Raw genomic sequence first — 20,068 nt, 5'->3', positions numbered from 1 at the left:
AACCAGCATTTTTTGCAGCAGCTAGCAATTTCCATATAGTTCTTTGAGGCCCAAGACAGATTGTCACATAATACAGAGGACTGGATCTTCATGGGGATATTACAGTCATGTTTCTTCCACAATCACGTTGCAGTTATGGGTAGCTAATCGCTGGCCCAGGGGTCAGATCAAGCCTTCCCCACCAAATCAAAATTTTATCTCCCCCTACACGTTTTGGGCAGCTGAGACAAAAAAAAAGTGGGTTCTAGCCCTCTCTGCTCACATTAGGGACCCTGATGAAGAGGCAAATAATCCCAGCTGTCTGTCATCAGATGAATATTTTTAATAAGCACGGAGGCAGCAATAACCCCCTCTCCTTTGCAAATCTACATAAATCATCTGAGGATACAGACTAGTGCCCTTTGTGTATATGCATGCAAAAGTGGGTTGGCCAAACCAACTTTTTGCCACACCCACATCTGGCTTGCATGCATCCCTCAGAGAGTTGGTCATGGGTGAAGTTTTGGCCCTTCGTCCAGAAAAGGTTAGCCTTAGATGATCCCAGCTTTGCATGAAGACAGAACAGAAAGGCGGGGACAGCACAGGGCAGCCTTTGTTCAACTCCTCTGATACTGGAAAAGATGCCAGAATAGTTAGTCATTATCTGTTTTCACCTTTGGCCAAGAATTAGTGTGAAGAGCCCTAAACAGAAACACCAGGAGGAAGTTAATGTTTAGCTGATTTAACTCGGGGACTATAAAGGTTCTCTGTTTAGTCAATCAAAAGCAACTTTTAGGTCTATAAATCAGTGTCATTCCAGACACTGCTGGTCTACATTTCCCATCATTGTCAGTCCTTGGCCAGGCTGACTGCCTCCCCCCCCCCCCGAACAACAACTGGATGGACCACAGGTTCCTTGTCTCCGCTATAAATGAGGGAAATAGCATGCATCTCCTAAAAAATAATCAGAAATTAATCCCACTTAGAAAATGGATATATTTGGCAAAGAGAAGCGCTGGATTGCCTTGGGCAAACCCTACTCTCTCTTTCAGCCTAACTCAGTACATAGGCTTATTGTAATAATAATAATAATAATAATAATAATAATAATAATAATAATAATAATAATAATAATTTATTATTTATACCACACCCATCTGGCTGGGTTTCCCAAGCCACTCTGGGCGGCTTCCAGCAAAATATTAAAATACAATGATTCATCCAGTATTAAAAGCTTCCCTAAACAGGGCTGCCTTCAGATGTCTTCTAAAAGTCTGATAGTTGTTTATTTCTTTGACATCTGAAGGCCCTCTGCCTGGTTCCCTGTAACTTTGCTTCTCTCAGTGAGGGAACCGCCAGAAGGCCCTCAGAGCTGGACCTCAGTGTCTGGGCTGAACGATGGGGTGGAGACACTCCTTCAGGTATACTGGGCCAAGGCTGTTTAGAGCTTTAAAGGTCAGCACCAGCACTTTGAATTGTGCTCGGAAACGTGCTGGGAGCCAGTGTAGGTCTTTCAAGACCAGTGTTATGTGGTCTCAGCAGCCACACCCAGTCACCAGTCTAGCTGCTGCATTCTGGATTAGTTGTAGTTTCCGGGTCACCTTCAAAGGTAGCCCCACGTAGAGCGCATTGCAGTAGTCCAAGTGGGATATAACCAGAGCATGCACACTCTGGCGAGACGGTCTGCGGGCAGGTAGGGTCTCAGCCTGTGTACCAGATGGAGCTGGTAAACAGCTGCCCTGGACACAGAATTAACCTGCGCCTCCATGGACAGCTGCGAGTCCAAAATGACTCCCAGTCTGTGCACCTGGTCCTTCAGGGTCACAGTTACCCCATCCAGGACCAGGGAGGCCCCCACACCCACCTGCCCCCTGTCTCCCCAAAACAGTACTTCTGTCTTATCAGGATTCAACCTCAATCTGTTAGTTGCCATCCATCCTCCAACCGCCTCCAGGCACTCACACAGGACTTTCACCGCCTTCACTGCTTCAGATTTAAAAGAGAGATAGAGCTGGGTATCATCCGCATACTGATAACCCAGTATGATAAAAGCATCTGTCAGCTGCACTTGGGCTCCTTGAAGGAAAAATAAAATGCAGGAGATAGCGCATGAATAAATGTGTCACGATACTTTACACCCATTAACAATAAAACCTAGCCAAATGGAGGATTTAAGAATGCTGTGGAAAGTAACAAAATGTTTAAAAATGCCAGATTAGTGGGTGGGTAGACTGCAGCATAACATGTCTAATAATGGACATTAAGGAGGAAATAGTCTCAGTTTTGCAGTGTTAGGTTGTGCATTAGTTCTTATCTCAGTTGGGTGTAAAGCCATTGTAATTAATGCCCTGAAACTGTCGGCTCCAAGTGGCATAGATATTAGAAGGAAGTTTAGAATTTTTTATTTACTAAAGGACAATGTCTTTCAGTAAATTAAAGAGAGAATTGTGTCAAGATGAACACACCATGGCATTGAACTTTGTGGGAAATGGACCACATAAGTAGAGAATCGGGAGACACCTGCTATATAAGGAATCAAAATGAGATTTCCCCACATATGGTGGAAGTTTGTAACCACAATGAATTATTGCAGGATTGTGGTTAATTTCATAAATGAACATTTTCAGTTTAATAGGATAGTAGACACTTTGGTTTGTTAAAACCAGTGTTTATCTGGATAAACAGACAAGTTTTCTATCGTACATTAGCTAAAATTGTTTTTGCTAGTACTTGGAAAAGGAATCAAATATCAGCTAAGAATTAATAAGGAAAATTTGAGGGCAGGTGATGCTTTTAAAACAGCATTTTTGAGGAACATAAAAATACAGAGTAACTTTGAGAAGTTGGGGTCTAGTGATTCAATGTATGAAAAGGTGATTCAGGTAGGGAATTCTATTTCAAACGGATGACAAAATGTTTTATGTGTTGAATGAATTGTGTATGGAATCTAGATGCTTTTTTGTCTTTCGTTTGATAAATTTTGTGCATTCTAATCAAAAAGAAAAATGTTGTTAGAGATAGCTTTAAAGTACTCGGATACAGTGTTAGTGCAAAAATCACTGGCGGATTTCTCTATGAAAAATCTCAGAGTTTCTGTCTAACAACGGAGAGCGTTCCTTCTTTTGAATAAAAAAAAGTTTCATCTTGTCATAATGGTAAATATTAATACAGTGGTACCTTGGTTTACGTATTTAATCCGTTCCGGAAGTCCGATCTTAAACCAAAGCGTTCTTAAACCAAGGTGTGCTTTCCCATAGCAGCGGGAGACTCAATTTACAAATGGAACACACCTACTTTCGGGTCTGCAGCATTCTTCATCCAAGTTGTTCATAAACTAAGCAGTTCTTAAACCAAGGTACCACTGTAGTGACATAACAGCACACAAATTGGAGAATGAAGATGAGTGGATTCAGATTCTTGAAGCAAATTTATTTTGTATTTACAGACAATAGTTACCGTATTTTTCGCTCTATAAGACGCACCAGACCACAAGACGCACCTAGTTTTTAGAGGAGAAAAACAAGGAAAAAAATATTCTGAATCTCAGAAGCCAGAACAGCAAGAGGGATCGCTGCGCAGTGAAAGCAGCAATCCCTCTTGCTGTTCTGGCTTCTGTGATAGCTGCACAGCCTGCATTCGCTCCATAAGATGCACACACATTTCCCCTTACTTTTTAGGAGGGAAAAAGTGAGTCTTATAGAGCAAAAAATATGGTAATTGTTTTAGGAGCTCATTAACTGCGGTAGGGAGGGCGTGGGGTGCCTCTTGGCTTTATCTAGAATGTGGGGAATGTGAATATCCTTCCAAGGAAAAATAAACGGGTCATCAGACGTTTGTTTCATTTCAAGACAGTAGTAAAGACAATCCTCCAGAATGAGAATCTTTTACTGATCTCCTTTTTTCTGTGTTTTCTCTTCCTTCAGTCAATGGTTCAGTGTCTTGAGTCAAGTCCACGCTTCCACAGAACAGGAAATCAGGGAAATGCACGATGAGCAAGCAAACCCACAGAATGCCGTGGTAAGGAAGGCTTACAATCAGCTTCAGAATGTTGCATATACGGTTGGTGGAGCCACTGCTCAGTTTTTTCCAGGAAAGAGGTGGCCTAGTTGTTGGATGAGTCCTGCCACCACACGTAGATTAGTGGTAGGTCATATGCAGAAGGTGCAAGATTTAGCTTCCGGGATCTCCAGGCAGGGCTAGGGAAAACTCCTTTCTGAAACCCTGGCACACTGCCACCAGTCAATGTAGAAAGATTCCCTTTTTCCTGTGTACTTGGCCAAGTAGGATTGTTTCTACTTGCTGACAGGCTCCACCACCTAAAGCAGGCGTGTCCAAACTTTTTTCAAAGAAGTGAATGATGTGAACATGCGTGAGGGCCGACCAAAGTTGTTGGACTTATTTAAAGGATTGAAGTTGTTGAGCAGGGGCTGGATTAAACCAACAGGCGGATTAGGATTAGGTTTCTCTGCAAGGAGGGAGGAAATCAAAAAACCTCCCCATTGTCTCTGTGCTCACAAATCCTGCCTTAAGGGCACATTTAAGGTGTGAATAGGGTGAGCCTGTGACCTGGATTCAGGAATTAAGTAGTTATAGTAACAAAAGTGTGGCCAAAACTCAGATAATGCAATCAGGTAACCTGCCGGACAGGAGATAAACAACACACTCAGGATTCTGTTTTAGACGACCTCCTGTGATGTATGTATGATATTTCTGGGGGTGGTCTGGAGTTTGAGAGCGGGCAGTTTCAAAAGTCTATATAAGGGCGGGCACACCTTTGTTCTGGGTTCCTCCTCTTTCCTGCTTGTGGTGAGTGAGGACCCTGTTGCAACAGTTTAATAAAGATCAGGCTTAATAGCTGTTTTGCTTCTCAATATTCTCTGTTTGGCCTCTGTTATTTTCTCCTACCGATAGGGAATCCACTTAAGGACTCTATATGGGCCCTTGGATACACCATAAGGGGGAAAGGGCAGATTTTGTTTATAACAACATCCTCTAACAATATTTCTCTAACAATTTTCCATATCCCCCCCTCCTCCCCTGGACTTATTTAAAGGATTGAAGTTGTTGAGCAGGGGCTGGATTAAACCAACAGGCGGATTAGGATTAGGCCCCCGGGCCGGACTTGTTTGCATTGCAACAGTGTCCCAACTATGAAGGGGTAAAATGTTACGATGTTGTGCAAGGTAGTTTGAATATGTTCTCCTTGGCATTTGAAGTAAATCAGAAACTGCTGATTGGTTTTCTTGCTCTGCTCTATTGCTTGCTTCGATTAATCAGCTTTTAAATAACTGTTAATATATATTGTTCTATTTTGTGCACTATTGGAAACCAACCTGGAATCATGTTGACATGATGGATGAGTCTACAAATTGCAGAGATAAATAATGACTAGAAAATGGGCATTCATGCTCCCCCTATAAAAGCCTTCAGGAAGTGGTTTGGTGAATTTATGGCAGAACTGGGAGCAGCTTGTTGGGGGAAACTCTGGAAACAGATTTTGACATGTACACCAAGTGAGATTGCCGCAATTACAGTAAAATACCGATGAGCATACAGTCTGTGATTAAACAATTTTCTGTTCATGCCTGCGAGGCATTTTATTCCTTGCAGTAGTGGCAGTATGGGACGCGGGTGGCGCTGTGAGTTAAACCACAGAGCCTAGGACTTGCCAATCAGAAGGTCGGCGGTTCGAATCCCCGCGATGGGGTGAGCTCCCGTTGCTCAGTCCCTGCTCCTGCCAACCTAGCGGTTCGAAAGCACGTCAAAGTGCAAGTAGATAAATAGGTACCACTCTGGCGGGAAGGTAAACAGCGTTTCCGTGCACTGCTCTGGTTTGCCAGAAGCGGCTTAGTCATGCTGGCCACATGACTTGGAAGCTGTACACTGGCTCCCTCAGCCAATAAAGCGAGATGAGCGCCGCAACCCCAGAGTCGGTCACGACTGGACCTAATGGTCAGGGGTCCCTTTACCTTTAGTGCCAGTATAAAATAAAGCCTGGTGCTGGAGGAGACTCTTGAGAGTCCCATGGACTGCAAGAAGATCAAATCTCTCCATTCTGAAGGAAATCAGCCCTGAGCGCTCACTGGAAGGACAGATCGTGAAGCTGAGGCTCCAATACTTTGGCCACCTCATGAGAAGAGAAGACTCCCTGGAAAAGACCCTGATGTTGGGAAAGATGGAGGGCACAAGGAGAAGGGGACGACAGAGAATGAGATGGTTGGATGGTGTTCTTGAAGCTACTAGCATGAGATTGATCAAACTGCGGGAGGCAGTGGAGGACAGAAGTGCCTGGCGTGCTCTGGTCCATGGGGTCACGAAGAGTCGGACACAACTAAACGACTAAACAACAAAAATAAAGCCTTATCAAGAGTTTTTGTTCAACTTGCTCAAAAGCAACTGATGTTTTCCCACTACCTCTTATTGTTGAATTCCAACCCACTAACCCTCATTCTCTAAATCAAGTATTATTATCATCATCACAGTTTGTGTTACCATCCACACATGAAACTAAATGGGCATGTATTCCATGGGCTAGACAACACAATGTTCATTTTCCCTTTTTGTGTAGGGCACACTGGATGTGGGATTGATCGATTCCGTCTGTGCATCTGACAATCCAGATCGGTAAGAACAAGTTCCACTTTCAGAAATCTTACTTTTTGTTCAGCCCTTTGTCCTGAAACAGGACATGTTTTTTTCTGCGAGACTATCAACTTGAGAAATTAAAGAAGAAAAGAAAGGTAGAGCAGTTCTTAATTCAACCACTCTATTTTGCTAATGTGGGATGCGGGTGGTGCTGTGGGTTAAACCACAGAGCCTAGGACTTGCCGATCAGAAGGTCGGCGGTTCGAATCCCCGAGACGGGGTGAGCTCCCGTTGCTCGGTCCCTGCTTCTGCCAACCTAGCAGTTCGAAAGCACATCAAAGTGCAAGTAGATAAATAGGTACCGCTCTGGCGGGAAGGTAAATGGCGTTTCCGTGTGCTGCTCTGGTTCGCCAGAAGCGGCTTAGTCATGCTGGCCACATGACCTGGAAGCTGTACGCCGGCTCTCTCGGCCAATAAAGTGAGATGAGCGCTGCAACCCCAGAATCGGTCATGACTGGACCTAAATGGTCAGGGGTCCCTTTACCTTTATTTTGCTAATAGATCGAGCGTCTCTGTTTTGTGTTCAGAACCTGTGTCTTCATGTTGATCTTTGGAATAAACCAGCAAAGGTTTGAGCTAATTCTCAAAGATAGACCTGAGTAACGTGGAAGCAGAAACAAGTTCGGCTGTAGTTTTGAAATTGTGGGATTGTGCCAAGCTGTCAAATGTCAAGGTTTAAAAAACAAGTCAGGCAAAGTTGAATAATAAAGTGAATCAGCATTTGCTTAAATATACAGTACAAACAAAAGAGAATTGCTTTGTATGAGTCAGACTCACTTTGTTATGGTCCCAAATAGTATCCATGTTTACTATACAGGCCTTTTTTGCTTTATTTGTTTTTCCCCGTGCAGACCCAATTCATTTGTGATCATCACCGCTAATCGTGTTCTCCACTGCAACGCCGACACTCCAGAGGAGATGCATCACTGGATCACCCTGCTGCAGAGATCCAAAGGCGACACCCGAGTAGAGGGACAAGAGTTCATTGTGAGAGGTAGGAGCATCTTTCAGATGAAATCCCCCTGCAAAATGGGGTATTTTTCTTACTAAACTCTGGCTCCCAAAGTACTTGCTAATAACTTGAGGAGGCCACATTTAAGCAGTACATTTAAGCAGTACATAATAACTTGAGGAGGCCACATTTAAGCCAAAGCGTGGATGTTTGCAATTGTCTTTTATGTCCAGAGGAGTTTTTAGTTCCTTTACGATGCCGTAATGAGAAGCAGCTCCTTCCTGTACTAGCCACAATATTGCTATGAGCTCTGTTGCCTCTCCTCATCCATACCAGTCGGGCAACTTTTAGTTTATTTATGCTGATGCAAGACTATAGGACAGGCATAGGCAAACTCCAGCCCTCCAGATGTTTGGGACTACAATTCCCATCATCCCTGACCACTGGTCCTGTTAGCTAGGGATGATGGGAATTGTAGTCCCAAACATCTGGCGGGCCGGAGTTTGCTTATGCCTGCTATAGGAGGTGGGGGGAAATCTGAAAAGGCTATAAGAACAGAGTTGGGTGGGGAAGCTTCTTAGAGTTGATTGAGGTAGACCCACTAGTCTCACTGATATTTTTGGCAACTCTGCCCCAAATATCTCCGGTTAAAGCTTGTGACATTGGGCTGAATGGGAAAGGATTCCTTCTAAAGCACAGGGAGGATTTTAGAGCTGGATATTCTCCGTTTGTTTTATATTAACACAGGGTGGATTGAACAATAACAAAGTAGTTAGTTCACCCCAAAGTTGGGGAGGCATTTACCATTGCCCTCTCCTTCCCTGAGAGGGGAAGGTGCAGTTTCAAGGTAACTGTGAGAACTAAATAGTTTCTGAGTTGCTTCAGAGAAGGGGATTTGGAATTGTGGAATGTCAGATTTTTTAAAAAAATCTGTAGTACTTCCCCCCTAAATAACTGGTAGCTGCTATCATGATAAAAATGCCAGTGGGTTTGGAAGGGTTTTTTTTGGGGGGGGGGTTTCTTTTCTAAAAAGTTTAAATATTGCCAGCCAACCTATGCCATTTTTTCCCTTCTTCTCTGAGGGGGAAGAATGGAGGAATGGTTTAGTACACACCCAACTCACACTCACAAAACAAAATCCATTCTCCACTGAACCCCATTGTACATGGCTTAGGTGTTAATATGTGACATGCCAACATGTATTAGACCTGACGAGATTCTGCCCAGATGTGCCTATTCAAAGAGAAACATTCTGGCTTCATCTTCATCTTGACTTAAGAACGGTTATTAAGTCCTACATCAAAACAGCCTTCTGAGAAGGACTCAGTAAATGCTATTTTGTTCTTTTATGTTTTGTAAATAGCAGGGGGGTTTAAAAATAAGTTTTGAGAAAGTGACTAGCAGCCAAAAGTTGAGAGCAGTTCTAGAAGAGCATCAGTATTCAGGAAATGTTTTTTCTCTAAACTAGGATGGCTACATAAGGAGGTTAAGAACAGCCCAAAGATGACTTTGTTGAAGTTGAAGAAGCGGTGGTTTGTCCTGACACACAACTCATTGGATTATTACAAAAGCTCCGAGAAGAATGCCCTCAAACTGGGCACCCTGGTATTGAACAGCCTCTGCTCTGTGGTACCACCAGATGAGAAAATCTTTAAAGAAACAGGTAACTAATTTCAGCAGGAACTCTTCCCGTAGATTCAAATGATGTGGCCACTGAGAATCATATTAAAAATCTGCTAAAATACTTTGGGGTTTGAAAAGGATTTCAATTTAAAGTGTTAGGCAAACTACAAAAAGTGTATTCTTAAGCCTCCCATATACACGAGTATATATAATTTTATGGTATTACTCAAAAAAAAAAAAGTGGTGCTATGAGCCATCAAACCTCAGAAATGCACTTTCCCAAAAAGGTTTCCACAATTATGGCCGCTAGTGTACTGTTTTGGAGCTAATGTGGCTCTGTGAGTTAAACCACAAAGCCTAGGGCTTGCCAGTCAGAAGGTTGGCAGTTCGAATCCCCACGACGGGGTGAGCTCCCGTTGTTTGATCCCAGCGCCTGCCAACCTAGCAGTTCGAAAGCACGTCAAAGTGCAAGTAGATAAACAGGTACTGCTCCGGTGGGAAGGTAAACGGCATTTCCGTGGGCTGCTCTGGTTTGCCAGAAGCGGCTTAGTCATGCTGGCCACATGACCCGGAAGATGTACGCCGGCTCCCTCGGCCAATAAAGCGAGATGAGTGCCACAACCCCAGAGTCGTCCATGACTGGACCTAACGGTCAGGGTACCTTTTTACCTATTCTTCCTAAATTGGCCTCTAAAGTGGTTTTAATTTGCACACGCTTCAGAGATGTAGAGCAGTGTTTCCCAAACGTTTTTGGGCAACGGCACACCTGCTTACCGGAAAAAAATCTCGCGGCACACCACCATTAAAGCCCCGCCCCGTGACGTCAGCGCGCAGCGTCACGCGGGGGGGGGGACGCACAAAAGTGAACGTTTTTTCCCTTCCCCTTGCCGGGGTGGGAGGAGGCAGCAGAGCGAGGGCAGCTGAGGCGGCGGCGGCGATAGCGGGCGGAGGAGGAGCCGTCGCCGGGAGTTGCTGCTGCTGCTGTTGCTGCTGCTGCCCGGACATGCCGGCCTCCTCCTCCTCCGCTGTCTCGCGCTCCTCCCTTTTGCGCGAGCTGCCCCGCCGCTCGGCACCACCACCGCGGAGCCGCCCCCGGCTCGACGCGGATCCTCGCCGCCGCCGCCGCCTCTCGCCGCCCGACTCGCCCGCCTCCCTCCCACGGCACACCAGCCGGTGTCTCACGGCACAGTAGTGTGCCGCGGCACACCGGTTGGGAAACACTGATGTAGAGAACCGGCCTTTGCACTGTTTTGATCTGTATGATGTTAAGTAATACAGGATACAGTATATCAGGTTTCTTCAAGAAAGCAGTATACTATAAACATTAATAAGCCTGCAGATCAGACTTATGAACTGCACTCCTTTGAGTCACCCACCGTCACTGTTATGATTTTTGACAGCTCACCTTCACCACTTGTCTATTAATAGTTTGAGTAAATCAGATTAACAATGTGTTTTCTTATTTACTCTTGCCTCAGGTTACTGGAATGTGACCGTGTACGGGCGCAAGCACTGCTACCGCCTCTATACCAAACTTCTCAACGAAGCCACTCGCTGGTCAAGTGCTATCCAGAATGTGATCGACACAAAAGCACCCATAGACACCCCCACCCAGCAGCTCATTCAAGACATTAAGGTAGGGTCATGGTCTTGGGAAAAAACGCTTCCAGAAGACAATCAACCACATTATTTTCCACTCATAAAGAAAAAGAAATGTTAAATGTTCCAAAACTGAGGCTGTTGTTTGAAGAAGAAACTCATTAAGTTTTGTGGGGAAAACTCCAGTGAGGATTGTAATTGCTCAGTGGCAGAGGCAGGGGGAGACAAAACAAGAACTGGGAGAGTGGTATAGCCTGAAAGAGCTATAGCTGACTGGCTAGAACCTTGAACAAGAACATTCCACGCTGCAACATTTTGTTGCAGTCCCCACTTGCAATAGGAGGTGGAGGAATACGACAACGGTAGTGACACTGTTCTTGGTCACATTTGTACTACCACAAAGAGGTGCTCATGCTGCTCTGCATATTTAGGACTCGGAAATAAAACAAAAATCAAGAAGAGTGCCGGATCTTTGTTTCATTCTGTTCTATTTGTGAATTGGGCCTATGATACCAGGCAGCAGCCTTAACAAGCACAGTAGACTTTATCTCAGCCTCTAGGCAACTAACTGGTCAACGTGTTCCTATTTTCTCATGATATTGGATTCTTTTAGCTTTGCACTGTGCTGCTACAAATGGTTTAATGTTACTCTGGTTTGGGTTTTTTTAGCTCTCCGTTCTTATGTATTTTATTGTGTTTTTTAGGGTGCACAGTGTTTATTTTAGTGGGTTATAACTCTTCTAAATTGGTGGTGATGGCTTTTATTTTTTACAATTTTCATCCTCTGTTTCATCCCAGAGGAGCTCCGCAATACAAATAAAATTAAATTAAAATGTAACACATTTAAAAGCATTATTAATATCTAAAAATACTTAAATGGTCATGGGTGGGTGGGTGATGTGCTTTTTCCTGAAGTTTATATTCCGCTCCAAAACAAGTCAGCTCTTTCTGGTAGAACCATTTCCCTTTTGAGCTGTTGACCTTTCACAAGCATTCAGTGGAGACTTGTTTTTCATCCTCGGCCTGTGAATAATCTTGCTATTTACACAGGAGAACTGCCTGAACCCCGAAGTTGTGGAGCAGATCTATAAGAGGAACCCAATTCTTCGCTATACACAGCACCCACTGCATTCTCCGCTATTGCCACTTCCATATGGGGACATCAACCTGAACGGTAAGTCCTGTGGACACTCAAGCCCATTCCCTTCCCTTTGCAATACCACTTTTATCTTGGGACAATTTCATGAAGATGAGATGCCTTGGCTCCTTCGCTCATCCCCTTAACAGTAATCTTCTCATCAGTTTGCTGCTATATTTAACCAATAGAGGTTGCCAGGGACTGCCAAGTGCTGTTCCCAACTCATAGCTCCAAATCATACTCCTGGTTTCTGTTGTTGTTGTTGTCGTTTAGTTGTGCCCGGCTCTTCGTGACCCCATGGACCAGAGCACGCCAGGCACTGCCAGGCACATAGCTTCGAGAACACTGTCCAACCATCTCGTCCTCTGTCGTCCCCATCTCCTTGTGCCCTCCATCTTTCCCAACATCAGGGTCTTTTCCAGGGAGTCTTCTCTTCTCATGAGGTGGCCAAAGTATTGGAGACTCAGCTTCAGGATCTGTCCTTCCAGTGAGCACTCAGGGCTGATTTCCTTAAGAATGGATAGGTTTGATCTTCTTGCAATCCATGGGACTCTCAAGAGTCCATAGGACTCTCAAGAGTCTCCTCCGGCACCATAATTCAAAAGCATCAATTCTTCGGCGATCAGCCTTCTTTATGGTTTCTGTACCTCTTCCCAATACTCCTTCGCCATCTGTATTCTAAGCTGGAAAGGGCAATGTGAAACCAAGAGGGAAATAAACATTGGAACCCAACTGCATGGGGCTGGTTCATTCATACACTTCACGAGAGAAAGTTTTGGCAATGCCCAAGAAGCCTGACTGAGGTTATGAGGAAGCTAGTGCTCCCCTAACTTAGCTGGAGAAGGAGGCAGTGGCTTCCCCAGTGTGGGGTCAATACAGTATTGCACAGAACTTTCAGGAGCCAGACAGGATCACTTTGCAGCCCACTGCTCTCCCTGCTCCAAATTAATTTATTTATATGATTTTTATACCTCCCTCCCCATCTCTGGCCAGATCACAAAAAAAATTAAACCTTAGAAGTATACAAATAAAACATAGACAAAATCTTAAAACATTTAATGCAGCTTCAGAATAAAAAGCCAAGCAACAGTAAATGATACTGCAGATAACTTTTAAAAATAACTCATTTGATGCAAAACCATTGATACCCAAATATTTGACAAAATAACCCAGTTCCAAGAAAGGAAAAAAGGAATAAGGGCAGACATTCAGACATCTATGCAAACTATGTATCTTAATTGTTCCAGTATACAGTGGTACCTCAGGTTACATACGCTTCATGTTACATATGCTTCAGGTTACAGACTCCGCTAACCAGAATAGTACCTCAGGTTAAGAACTTTGCTTCAGGATGAGAACAGAAATCGTGTGGCAGCAGTGCGACAGCAGCAGGAGACCCCATTAGCTAAAGTGGTGCTTCAGGTTAAGAACAGTTTCAGGTTATGAATGGACCTCTGGAACGAATTAAGTATGTAACCAGAGGTACCACTGTAATAAGAAAATGGGAGCTTTGTAAACACACCTGTTGAGACATACTGTTTCAGATGCTTGCCCCATGTTAATTACGACAATAGTTTGATTGTCTGAGCAGCGAGATGTACTTCCATGTTCTGTTTTCTAGTGCTAAAAGACAAAGGCTACACCACCCTCCAGGATGAAGCTATCAAGATCTTTAATTCTCTGCAGCAACTTGAGTCCGTGTCAGACCCCATTCCTATTATTCAGGGTATTCTGCAGACGGGGCATGATTTACGGCCTTTGCGCGATGAGCTCTACTGCCAGCTGATCAAGCAGACCAGCAAAATGCCTAATCCGGGGAGCGTTGGCAATCTGTACAGCTGGCAGATCCTCACTTGCATGAGCTGCATGTTTCTGCCAAGCCGTGGGATCCTCAGATACCTGAAGTTCCACCTAAAAAGGTAAGCGGAGCTATGGATGATTGCACGCAATGGTGGGCCATGCAATAGTTTGAAGGTACAAGGGTAGGAAACTTCCACAGCTTGTTTTATTTGACCCATAGAGCTAACTGAGTGGTGTGATCTGCAGGAGCTGACCTTGGAGAGAAAAGTGGTCATGTGGTGTGCCGTTGAACTGGGTATACAGCCTGCCTCTAAGTTCATGTTGGGCTCAGTATTGTATCCTGGAGAGAGGTGTGTTGTGGACAGGGACAGATCCCTAAACACCCTTAGAGTTGGGAGTAAGAGCAGGGCTCAGCAGGTTCTGCAGATGTCAGGAATTTCTGCCATTGGCCCATCAAGCAAACACTGGAAACTAACGCATCTTGGAGGAGATGGGAGACAGCTGTAGGACTGACTGGCTGGACCTCAGGGAGCCACACCACATAAGGGAATGGCCAGGATACAAAGCAAGGGCAGAGAGAGGGAGAATGAAAGTGCAAAGCAGGAAAGGGACTCCAAGGAAGCAGAGAGGAGAGGCTGTATCTCCCAAAGTTGGAACGCTGGGCCAAATCTGAGGCCAGCTGAGCCAGAACTCAGTGCAGAGAAGAGCTGGACTGAAAAGACGCCAGATAAGAGAAATGTAACCAAGCTGAGAGTCATATGCAGTCTCCTGCCCAGAGCTTGAGGGAAAGAAGAACTGTGACTCCAGGAGGATGGAACAGCACAAGGCAGAGACAGGGTGCAGTTATCCACCATCAACATGCCTGCAAATATAAGATGTCAATACAAAGGAGCTTTCTATGCAACCATCTTGCTTGCAAGAACGATCTATTCATGGGGTGGTGGAGGAGCCTTTTGATATACAGTGGTACCTCGGTTTTCAAACAATCCATTCCGTAAGTCCGTTCGAGGTCCGAAATGTCCGGAAGCAGAAACCTCAAAATGGAAAACTTAAAATGGAAGCCACATTTTCTATTCAACTTCTGAGGCGCATTCGAAAACTGAGGCACTTACTTCCGGGTTTTCGGCATTCCGAAACGTTCGACTACTGATGCGTTTGAAAAATGAGGTGCCACTGTAGAGGGTTGGTGAAAATGGTCTCACAGCCACAACAGTAGTTGCTTGGGCTGAATACTCCCACCATTGCCTCTTAAATGCTTTTCAAACCACCACATTCAAGAAAACAAAACATGGAGCAATTAAATCTCAAGGTTTCCCCCCACAGGGTGCGTGACCAGTTTCCAGGCACAGAAATGGAGAAGTATGCCCTCTTCATTTATGAATCGCTGAAAAAAACCAAAGGCAGAGAGTTTGTGCCATCCCGGGATGAAATTGAAGCCTTGATCAACAGACAAGAGATGACATCCACGGTCTACTGTCATGGCGGGGGATCCTGTAAGATCACCATAAACTCCCACACCACTGCTGGCGAGGTAAGATGAGGCTTGGACTGGATTGCCTGAGTTGAGCTTCAGGGTGTGGAGGGTCTGCCATTTTGTGCAGTGTGTTTGTGGCCTATTGAACTTTAAAGTTTTGTGTGACTTACTAATAACCATACAATTTTAGTCAGTGATCTGTCTGCTGAGATGCAGAAGCATATAGGGTGGTAGGCAATGACATTTTACTCAGAGAAGATCTTTTGAAATTAAAGGGCCCAACTTAGTAATGTTAATTAATTTCAGTGGATCTACTCTGGGTAAAACACAGTGTTTATGAACGTTGCCTATTTTTCATTGTGTAGAAACATATTAGGAGACCCTAACAGTTTTGATTTGTACAGACATGGAAATCACAGTGCAGGACCAAATGTGAGGAACAGTATGAGAGAGAAATGTGGTATAGCAGATGTAACAATAAATTTGCTTTGGGTTGGGTTCTGTCTATGCTTTTATTGATATTACGTATTTGGCTTTATGATTATGCTTGGCTACTTTTAGTTGAAGAGCAGAAACTTTGCAGTATGCCAGTTGTTGGACATTCTTAAGAATAGTCAATCTGTACTATATGTGTATCTTCCAACAGTTATTGATGTTTCTAGCCAATTTAAAAACGTGAAGTCTATTATCTGGAAATGCTTTATCAAGAAAGAGCCTGGAATGTGAAATGTTGACTATTGAAAGTTAAAAACAAAAGCAGGCGCAATGAAAAAAATAGATGTTCGTATGCTTTTGAACATAACTTGTACCTTAGCCTTCAGTGTGGCTAATTGATGCTTTTACCTTTTATGGTCTAACATTCTTTGTCTCGTTTTTGGTTTTTGTCTACTAGGTTGTTGAAAAGTTAATTCGGGGTCTGGCCATGGAAGACAGCAGAAATATGTTTGCCTTGTTTGAATACAATGGAACTACAGATAAAGCCATTGAAAGCAGGACTGTTGTGGCTGATGTCTTGGCAAAGTTTGAAAAGTGAGTGTGCCTCTCCTAATAAGTAAGCAATTAAAAGCCCTAACCGCAGCCTTTTAAATTTCCCTTTCGTGAATCAATGGCATCTCCCCCATCCACTGCCCTCTCCTGTAAAAGAGGGATTAATGAAGCTCTTGTAAGCCTGGGAATGATTTCATCACTATTCATTGTGGTACTTGTGTTGTGCTGTCCTAAAATTTCCTCTCTCGTGCCTTACCACCTGCAACCCTCCCCCCTTGGACTTTGTCTTCAGCCCAAACATTTTCTTCTTTATAATTTTCCACAATTGGTATGTCTCTAACAAAGGAACTAGTCACAATGCATTTGCAAAGGTAGTTTTCCCAGAATCTCAGTGGCAGCTTAAAGTTCATCTGTGCACCAGTCTCCTAACACTGCTGCTGAAACTGATAATGGTGCAAAGCTGGTTACTGCAATTGTGGCAAATAGTAAAAAGAGCTTCCGCAGTACTTTCACCTTCCCATTTCTCTAGCAGTCCTGTTTTATATTTTGTTAACGGGCTGGAGGACTGGGTTTTAAACCTGTTTCAAATTTGCATCCAGTACCTTATGTATTAAGGGACGTGGGTTGCGCTGTGTGTTAAACCACAGAGCCTAGGACTTGCCGATCAGAAGGTCGGTGGTTCGAATCCCCACGACGGGGTGAGCTCCCGTCGCTCGGTCCCTGCTCCTGCCAACCTAGCAGTTTGAAAGCACGTCAAAGTGCAAGTAGATAAATAGGTACCACGCCGACGGGAAGGTAAGCAACGTTTCCGTGCGCTGCTCTGGTTCGCTAGAAGTGGCTTAGTCATGCTGGCCACATGACCCGGAAGCTGTACGCCGGCTCCCTCGGCCAATAAAGCGAGATGAGCGCCGCAACCCCAGAGTCGGCCACGACTGGTCAGGGGCCCCTTTACTGTTACCTTATGTATTTGCTTCCGCTAAAGTTTTTACCCATGAATCAAATTTCTTCTGTGGGTTTTGATTCCTTGTATTATCCTGGTTAGGACCTCAGCTGTGAGACATTAATCCATGATCTTGCTCACTTGTCCACCAGTTGCTCTGAGCCAGCTCCATAATGCTAGATGTCATAGGCTTATTAAAGAAACAAAAACCTGCCTACAGATGGAAAACTAACATTAGAGTTGGCATCCCCAACAATGATACCCATAGGCAGCACAGTGCTCTCATATACCGTATTTTTCGCTCTATAACACGCACCTGACCATAACACGCACATCGTTTTTAGAGGAGGAAAACAAGGGAAAAAATATTCTGAATGAAACAGTGGACGTATCATTTTTGTGATTCATGCTGTGGCCACAGACATGTGATCTGATGGTGAATTTGGGGTGACCCAATGCAAAAATCCTGAGAATCCCTGTGGATCCATGCTTTGTAACCACGTTTTTGCACCATTGCAGCCCCAGGCAACAGTGGGTGCGTGATTTTTTTGGGGGGGGGACAGGCTGTAGCCATGGACATGCTATGTGCTCTGATGGTGAATTTTGGCTGACCCAATGCAAAGATCCTGAGGATCCCTGTGGATCCATGCTTTGTAACCACGTTTTTGCACCATTGCAGCCCCAGGCAACAATGGGTGTGTGATTTTTTTTGGGGGGGGACAGGCTGTAGCCATGGACATGCTGTGTGCTCTGATGGTGAATTTGGGGTGACCCAATGCAAAGATCCTGAGGATCCATGTGGATCCATGCTTTGTAACCACATTTTAAGTGGGGAGGGAAGGAAAAACACAGAAGGCTAAGAATGCAGGAGAGGGCTATAACGTGAGGAAAGGAAGGCAAAAGTTTTCCCCCACCCACCCACACAAGCCAGCCACTGTTTAAGGATTTCATCCTTTTAAATGGAAGAAAGCATATTTGAATGCTGTGTGTCTCCAAAAACAAAAAGCAGGAAGTCAAATCAGAATTTTAAGCCGAACCTGTAATCTCTCTTCCCTTCACAAACATTGTTCCCTCCGGAGCAGGGACAGGATAGAGCGACGCTCTGCTTTCCTCTCTACTTGCCTGGAGGGGAGGGGCTTTCCCTGCTCTTTGTTCCGTTTGAGCAAACACAGCAACGAAACAGAGCAGGGTGGGCAGTAAGACCCTGAGGCAGAATGCAGGGAAGCTGCCACTTCCTCTCTTCAGGCTTCCCTTCTCCCTGAAGCGCGGTTTGATTTTTGCCTTATTTTTCGGCTCCAGGGACCACACATTCGCTGCATAACACGCACAGACATTTCCCCTTCCTTTTTAGGAGAAAAAATCTGCGTGTTATAGAGCGAAAAATACGGTACATCCTTTGGCCCCAGCAGAGGCTCCCTGATCCTCCCAATTCTCGGTGTTTCATTTTTTGCAAAATGCAGTTCTTTGGCTGGTATGTGCTTGAGTGGGAGGTTGCCACTGGGGTGTGTTTGTTGTTGTTTGTCTAAGGATCCTCACCAGAGCTTTTTTAAAATAATAATAATAACAATAATGCAATATTTTAAACATTAGACTCCTGTGTCAAATAACCTGTTCTCATTATTTTGTAGTCTCTCCCCCCTTCCCATATTTGGACATTACCATTCTTGCTGCAGCTAAAGTATTTGCCACCATTATTTTGTCTTTTTTTGGGGGGGGGAGTACTTCCTCCTCCTTAATTTTCCTAATAGAATAACCAAAGGATCTGTCTCTAGTTTGCAATTTGTAGTTTTCCTAATCATTTTAATCTAAAAGATCCCTTTAGTTTTGCAGTTCCACTAAATATGCCTGAATCCTGCTTGTTCTTGAGCACCTGCATCATAAAGTGGGACAGAGTTTATACATTTTTTGTAATCTGATAGGCTAGTGTACACACATGAGGTTACATTCAAACATGCAACTCCAACTCTACAGCCTGAACCCTATCAGTAACATATGACTATTTGATTTTGCTGAATATATAAACTGGTGTTCATGGAAGTTGATATTTGAGCTATAGATTAAGATCCTGATTACCAAATCCACATGTTCCACATAGCAAAAGTTTCAACTCTCATCTTAAATACAGCTTTTAGATTTTATTGTCAGTTTATATTTGATTATTTGTACTCAAAATGCCGTGTATTTGTGTTTTCCCAGGCTTGGTGCTGCTGCAGAAGGTGAGAATACAGCGTGGAAATTTTACTTCAAGCTCTACTGCTTCCTGGACACGGAGCATGTGCCAAAAGATAGTGTGGAATTTGCATTCATGTTTGAGCAGGTACGGAGTGGAAATAAGGTTGTTACATTTTGGGGAAGAGTAAGTGATGTGAGGTACACACACAGAGGGAGAGGGAGAGGAAGAGAGACTCCATTCAAATCAAAGAGGCAAAGTGCTGTGATTGACACCTACCTACGTAACAAGGAACTCCTGGTTTAAATGGACCTGGATTGAGGCAGATCAGCAAGGAGAGAGGGGAGCCCGGTGGTGCTCATTCCTGACTTCCTCAGCCATGTTTCGCAAGCCGTGATTGTTACATCACTAGAAATTAAGAGCCCTGCTGCATCTGATCTTGTTCAGTGTCCATTTTCCCACAGCAACCAATCAGATGCCTGTGAGATGCCCATAAGCAGGGCACAGGAGCAAAGGCCCTGTTCTCCTGCCATTGTTGCTGCGCAACTGATATTTGGAGGCAAGGTGCCTCTGATGCAGGAGGCAGCATATAGTCATCATGACTAGTAGCTATGTATAGCCTCTATCCTCATAGATTTGTCTAATATCCTTTCAAAGCTATCACTGCATTTTCCATAGTTAATGTACTGTATTGTCCCCTATATCCCACGTCATTTGCCCATCAGTAAAATGGGTTTAGGGACGCGGGTGGCGCTGCGGGT

General features: G+C 44.3%; 1 protein-coding gene and 1 long non-coding RNA gene across 3 annotated transcripts in view; both read left to right on the top strand.

Annotated features, from left to right (window-relative positions):
- MYO10 (myosin X) overlaps window positions 1-20,068 on the top strand; it is a 203,916-nt gene that overhangs the window by 178,144 nt on the left and 5,704 nt on the right. For both annotated transcript variants that reach the window (XM_083518955.1, XM_083518956.1), the window contains 10 exons: window positions 3,903-3,996; window positions 6,548-6,603; window positions 7,476-7,618; window positions 9,045-9,239; window positions 10,678-10,835; window positions 11,849-11,972; window positions 13,558-13,855; window positions 15,060-15,267; window positions 16,103-16,239; window positions 19,334-19,454. In XM_083518955.1, coding sequence (XP_083375081.1) covers window positions 3,903-3,996; window positions 6,548-6,603; window positions 7,476-7,618; window positions 9,045-9,239; window positions 10,678-10,835; window positions 11,849-11,972; window positions 13,558-13,855; window positions 15,060-15,267; window positions 16,103-16,239; window positions 19,334-19,454 — 1,534 coding nt within the window. The remainder of the gene's footprint in view (window positions 1-3,902; window positions 3,997-6,547; window positions 6,604-7,475; window positions 7,619-9,044; window positions 9,240-10,677; window positions 10,836-11,848; window positions 11,973-13,557; window positions 13,856-15,059; window positions 15,268-16,102; window positions 16,240-19,333; window positions 19,455-20,068) is intronic.
- LOC310714449 lies at window positions 11,983-13,548 on the top strand. Its single transcript, XR_014529780.1, has 3 exons — window positions 11,983-12,681; window positions 12,727-13,176; window positions 13,419-13,548. It is a non-coding gene; the product is annotated as an uncharacterized lncRNA (long non-coding RNA).

The sequence above is a fragment of the Podarcis liolepis genome (genome assembly GCF_965112155.1).
Source record: "Podarcis liolepis genome assembly, chromosome: 8".
Classification (NCBI taxonomy): Eukaryota; Metazoa; Chordata; class Lepidosauria; order Squamata; family Lacertidae; genus Podarcis; species Podarcis liolepis.
The sequence above is the reverse complement of the archived record's forward strand: the minus strand, read 5'-3'. Positions and strand labels throughout refer to the sequence as shown.